This window comes from Megascapheus bottae, chromosome 22 (genome assembly GCF_031878675.1).
Source record: "Megascapheus bottae isolate mThoBot1 chromosome 22, mThoBot2.hap1, whole genome shotgun sequence".
NCBI lineage: Eukaryota > Metazoa > Chordata > Mammalia > Rodentia > Geomyidae > Megascapheus > Megascapheus bottae.
Genome location: NC_143530.1, coordinates 2,874,316 through 2,880,319, shown reverse-complemented (window position 1 = coordinate 2,880,319; position 6,004 = coordinate 2,874,316). Strand labels below are relative to the sequence as shown.

Here is a 6,004-nt window from a genome sequence, read left to right as displayed (position 1 = left end):
AGGATACAGCCCCTAGAGATTTACGGGCTTAAGTTCTGTTTCCTCTGATTTTAAGTATGGCCAACAGTTTCACAGTGGCTAGAAGACAATTCTCAAGTGACTTCTTCCTTCACACCGCTGCGTGGGGGAGTGGGGGTGTGTTCTGTTCCCTCTGCCCTCCCTGGGGCACACGTCCTCAGCTGGACACAGCAGCCCTTCTACCCTCAGGTACCGATGGGAAGATGACCTGGCCAAACCTCTTTCTTCAAGCACAGCTTAAAACTCGGCGGGTGGTTGTGATTGTTTCGGCTGGACTGGCTATTGTAGACAACACCTCTACTCAGGCAGCTTACAGTCTTCCTTGATCACGCCTTACTTTTGATCAGGACATTAGTATATTGGACTTAACAGCCCTCCTGGTTTCTGCCCTGACCATTACAGCTACACAGCTAGCTGCTCTTTCCACTTCCCTCTGAACAGCTGGATTGTGACCTAAAAAGCTTTAAACAGAAGTTATTAACATAAATTCAGAACAAATGATTGTGATGACGCTAACTGCATTAAGGCAAGCCATTAAGTGGCTAGGACAATGCCAGCAGTCTCTGTATGAGAGCCAACAACTCCAATAGGATCCCGGTTCTGAAAAACAATGTGGAAATCCTCTCTTTCCCATAAATCCTCCCCAGGGAGTGAGTAAAAGGCCATGTTCACGGTGCCACGTCTGATTTCCTCTACCAAGACATGGAAAAGTCAGCTTCCCATGAGCTCCAGAGCTCCTCTCACACATCAGCTCTCAAGGACTCACAGAGCTCTCAAGCTCTCGACGGACTGCTCAGCAGTCCATTGTCTTTCCCAAAACTGGGTTCCCTGGACTTGACTGGAGCGTGTGACGTTCTTCGCTGTGGGAGAGACCGTCCTTATTTCTTTCTTCCAAGTGGCCTACATGAAGCTATCTGCTGAGCAGAAGGTGATCACACTGCTTTCCTCACAACAGATGGGTGTTTTTAAAAAAATGAGATGGGAGAGGTGGGAGGACCCTAGGGCCCAAGTGACCCAGGCCTGAGTGCCCGAACAATGAGTGCACAGAGAATACCTGACGCCAGCAGAAACTTCCTGGTCTGGGTGATTGCCTTGTCTTGTGTCTGAGGAAAGATGGGAGACTCTGCATGCTTGACTTTCCACAGTGATCCTTCAAAGTGCAGGATGAGTGCCTGTCTGCGTGTCTTCCTGCTTTCTCAGGTCCCATTATCTGCCCTTTAATACACAACCAAAATCACCTCAAGCTAATAGGTATTCTCTGGACCCATTAAAAACAGAGAACAGGGGTAAGGAGTTTGGCCTAGTGGTAGAGTGCTTGCCTAACATTCACGAAGATCCAGATTCGATTCCTCAGTACCACATACATAGAAAAAAAGCTAGAAGTGGTGCTGAGGCTCAAGTGGTAGAGCTCTAGCCTTGAGAAAGTCCAAGGACAGTGCTCAGGCCTTGAGCTCAAGCCCAGGACTGGCAAAAAAAAAAAAAAAGAAGAAGAAGAAGAAAGAAAGCAAACAGAACAGAAGAGAGTCTTCTGTTTAATCAAAATCTACTGATAAAACTCATTCCTCACCTCATGGAGATGGATGAATGTGTGCATGCATGTGTACATGGGTTTATGGATGGATGCATGCATGCATGGGATACCATGCAATTACCCAATGGGTAATTGGGTAATACTTCAGCCACCATCACTGTACCCCTGGATGGAACCAGCAGTGAGGAAAGACCAAGTGGAAAATCCAGGTCTATGACACTTAAAGACCTATGTGTCGTGTCAAACTTTTATTTGCCATGAGCCACAAGTTGCAGTTCAGCTCTGTGGCAACTTCTTCTATGTCTAGAAACACATGCTATTGACCCGCAGCAAAGCAGCTTTGCTGGTTCCCAGTCATGACAGTCCCCTGAAGAATGAAGAACAGACATAATCTCCAGAAACTCTACCTTTCCCTTTTCCCTTTCGAAGCAGGTATTACCCGTCAGAAAGGAGTGGTTCTTTTCTGACCTCATTTCGGCATGGAACTTTTAACCCGAATGGTGTCAGCCCCCATCTCATAATGACACATCGACGTAAGCGACCACAAAGGATGCAGAGCGCTATAAAACGGCGACACGGAGAGCTTCACTTTGTCCACCTCGGAGCAGGCACGAGCTCCTCGAATCCTGAAGACCAGCAGGAAGCATGTCTCCCAGGATGCTGTCTGTGGTGAGTGTGTGCTGGCATGCCCGTGTCGCGTCACTGGGATGGGCCGTGTGCTTAGGTCGTCTGCTTCGGCTGACCAGGGCTCTAGCTGTGGAGAGCCGAGGTGCCTGGCATGTAGGATCAGACACGAAATCTCTGCCTGGGGAGAATCCGTGTGCAGGACTGTCAGGAGCTGGTACACGTCACTCACTCCTCAAAGATGAGAGCAAAACTGAAAGATAGCTAAATTGGGGCCAAACCACAAAAAAAGTACAACACAGTGCTGTCTAGGAAGAAAAAACAGAAATCTTTCTTGAGAATCTTTTTTTCCCGAGTGCAAATACTGAATGCAATTCTCACATGGTACTTTTCTTTAATTTATAATAAAATAGATTATAGTTCTTGAAGGCTGGAAAGCCATAGGAGCAACGTATATTAGTATTATTTTGCACCATAATCCTAGAATATCAAAACTATATAAATTTGTATGTATAACTATGCTTCAAATGCTTTACATTTTTCTTTCTTTTTTTTTTTTTTGCCAGTCCTGGGGCTTGAATTCAGGACTGGGCACTGTCGTTGGACACTTTTTGTTCAAGGCTAGAGCCCTGCCAGTTGAGCCACAGCACCACTTTGGCTTTTTCTGAGTATGTGATACTGAGGAATTGAACCCAGGGCTTTGTGCATGCTAACCAAGCACTCTTACCACTAGGCTATGCTCTTGGCCCATATTTTTAAAATTTCTAATCTAGCTACCTAATGTAAAGAATTTTCTTGAGCTCTGACTTCATATAGAATCAATGCATTAGTTGCTAAGTTTAGAACTGTCGATAATAAAGAAAACACAAGGCAAAGCCAGTGCCGCTGGTCCACGCATCATTTACAGCACGAATGCCAAAACCCTGGGCTCTTTCTTACAAGATGTACCTTTGGCTTCACTGGGAGTTGATTCGAATCATAGAACAGAAATCCGGGATACAAGAGGACATGTCCTTCTGTAAAATCAAGGCCACTCATTCTCCTTTAGACCTGAAAAGCATGCCTGCATGTACTGACAGCTCAACAACATGGCATGGCTTATCATTTGTACTCAGATTACCTCTTGCCAAGGTATAACCTATCTTTCCTAAGTCAAAGAAGGTTGAGAACTACTTTTTCAAAAATTGCATGGTTTTATCATGCCTTGGGTCCTCTATGCATTTTGGTTTTAACTTTTTTTAAACACACAGAACTGCTTAAAGCATAGCACGTTTCAGTGTCTACAATTCGTGATTCAGCCATCATCACGAGGAACTTGTTCATGTCATGGCTCTCTCTCCCCTTCCTTCTAGACACTGCTGCTGTGGCTGAGCGTGGGGGCGATGGTGGAGGCCAGAAGCATCGAGCCTCGACGCCCAGGCTGCCCGAGCTCCGAGGCCGGGCACGTCCTGCAGGACGTGAAGGTCAATCTGAGCATCCCCATTGCCCTCAGCCCCCAAGGGAGCTCCCAGAAGTCCGGTGGCTACGCCTCCCGGTCCACCTCGCCTTGGACTCTGAGGTAAGTAAGGACCTGGGATAAAAATCCCGGCTAAGCAGAACCTAGGCACTGGGCCTGCCGTTCACTCTCCCGAGAGCCATGGTCTTCCCTGAGAATCATCAACACACAGCGGTGACTCTCCAGCCTCCCCCTGTGAATTTCCTGCATACTGAACAACTAACTCACCTGTCAACACCTGCCCTGCTCCATTTTGTTGGTCACACGACAAACCAACACAATTAATGATAACTATGCTAATATTTGTCACGAATACTACCTCGTATTTATCATGCTTATTAGAATTGAGACTAATCGCAGGGGATTAAGGGTAGAATCGTCGCTACCAGAGACTAGGATTATTAGCAAGGCCTGTTAAAAATAAGTATGATGGGCTAAGTTTTCTGTGCTTGCCTGGGCTGGAGTTACTCAGCCTAAACCCTGAGAAAATACAGCTCGACTCCAGGGGGAAGAAGGACTGTGTCGGACATTTCTGCTCCTGGTTTAGTTCCACGGTCTCGATCACCACGCACAGGACAAGCTTACAGCTGTGGTCTTTGCCCAATTTTGTTCCATCTTCCAAGAAATTAGGAACAAGAGTCCTCACCATCTTTTCTGTAGTGCTCCATGAGCTTTACCATACAAGTGTTGCAGGTTGTGGGAACTGGGTGGTGAGCAGGGCACTGGGTTACCTGGGGGTTGAGGGGGAGGGAAGGAGGGAAGGAAGAAGAGAATCCAGGTGTCCTTGCCAGTTCTGCAGACTGCCATCTGATTCGCAATGGCCCTGAACGCGTGCCGTTCATCAGTCTTGATCTCCCATGCTTTGCTCTTCCTCCTGCTTCCCCCCGGATTCACTCTCCCCCTGGCTTGTCACCCCTGCAGACGCCACGAGGACCCCGAGCGATACCCGGCTGTGATCTGGGAGGCCGAGTGCCGCCACCTGGGCTGTGTCAACGCGCAGGGCGGGGTGGACCACCACCTGAACTCTGTCCCCATCCAGCACGAGATCCTGGTGCTGCGACGCCAGCCCCAGCACTGCCCGCCCACCTTCCAGCTGGAGAAGATGCTGGTGGCGGTGGGCTGCACCTGCGTCACCCCCATCGTCCGCCACGCGTCCTGAGAGCTCCCCCAGGGGTCGGGCCCTGCCCCAGCCCTCCTCCTGCCCGCACCTGCCCGCTGACCACGCTCCTCGGACGCCTTGAGGGCGCCTCTGAGCACCACCTGGCAGACACCAGCGCAGGCTGCACTCCCAGCTCTGTTCTTCTGCCTGCCTAGGAAGTTTAGAAGGAACTGCAGTTTGCTTCTCCTTTGCTTAGCTCCTGGCTTAATTTATTTATGTATTTAATACATCCTGATATAACTTGAGGGCATACTATTTCTTTTTAATGAATTGCCTACCTTATTTTTTGTGCTTGTTTTTAAAGAACACAAGACCTGAAACTTGTGAATCCTGTTATTTAAAAGGTTTAAAAAAATACCCTCTATTTATATAAGCTATTTATGGATTTATTTATGTTTCTTAAGTCTTTTAAGAAAAGTGAAGGAAAATTATTTTCAGCTCTACTTAAGAGATCCTAGATAGGATTAAATAACAATTGGAAATTTCCAAATTTTTACAATATAGAGATATAAGATTTTTCTCCTCTTGAAAGTATACGAAAAAAAGACTAAATCTTATTTCTTATTTATTTAAGTAAGTTTTTTAAGTTATTAAGGTTTTGGTATGAGATGGCAAGTCTAACCCTCTGTTCTGTAATTAATTGCTCTGTCATAATAAAGTTTGGAAAGAAAAGGCATGTCTTCATTCTTCTTACTAAGACCCGTACGCTCTCCTGTCTGTGGGTCTCATTTCTTCAGGTTCAGCCCAGGGAAGACCAAAACCTAGACAGGCTTTCAACGGTTCCTCGTTTCCTGAACATGTCCAGACTCTTTTTCCTCTCATCATTATTCTCTTCCAAACAGTATAGAACATGATGCACAAGGAACATGCACAGGCTATATGCAAGAGCTGTCATCTCAGGTAAGAGCCTCGGTTGTCCTGGAAGGGGGTGGGGAAACCTCCCGTCATTAATGCCCCAAGGACAGTAAAGGCCATCGGTACCTCAGTGTATTCTCCTCTCGTCTACCTGGAAGAGCAGGCGCAGCCACCTGCAGACCAAGACAGGCTTTGAGCAGCAGCACCTCTGAACCACCCAGGGGCAGCTTCATTCTGCGTGCCTCAGGGTGACTGAGAAGGCTCCCAGCCCGCTAAGCATTGCCACACAGAGAATCGCTCCTCCAAGGAGGGTTAAGCAAGC

General features: G+C 47.4%; 1 protein-coding gene across 1 annotated transcript; it reads left to right on the top strand.

The window, feature by feature from the left end:
• The first annotated feature begins 2,194 nt into the window (after positions 1–2,194).
• Positions 2,195–4,827, top strand: Il17a (interleukin 17A). Its single transcript, XM_090356512.1, has 3 exons — positions 2,195–2,218; positions 3,526–3,731; positions 4,590–4,827. Exons 1-3 carry the CDS (start codon positions 2,195–2,197, stop codon positions 4,825–4,827), a joined length of 468 nt encoding a protein of 155 aa, XP_090212638.1.
• The last annotated feature ends 1,177 nt before the right edge of the window (positions 4,828–6,004 follow it).

Coding starts and splice junctions, on each gene's coding strand:
- Il17a (XM_090356512.1), top strand. CDS start 2,195: ATGTCTCCCAGGATGCTGTCTGTG. Junction 2,219..3,525: donor CTCCCAGGATGCTGTCTGTG/GTGAGTGTGTGC, acceptor CCTTCCTTCTAG/ACACTGCTGCTGTGGCTGAG. Junction 3,732..4,589: donor ACCTCGCCTTGGACTCTGAG/GTAAGTAAGGAC, acceptor TCACCCCTGCAG/ACGCCACGAGGACCCCGAGC.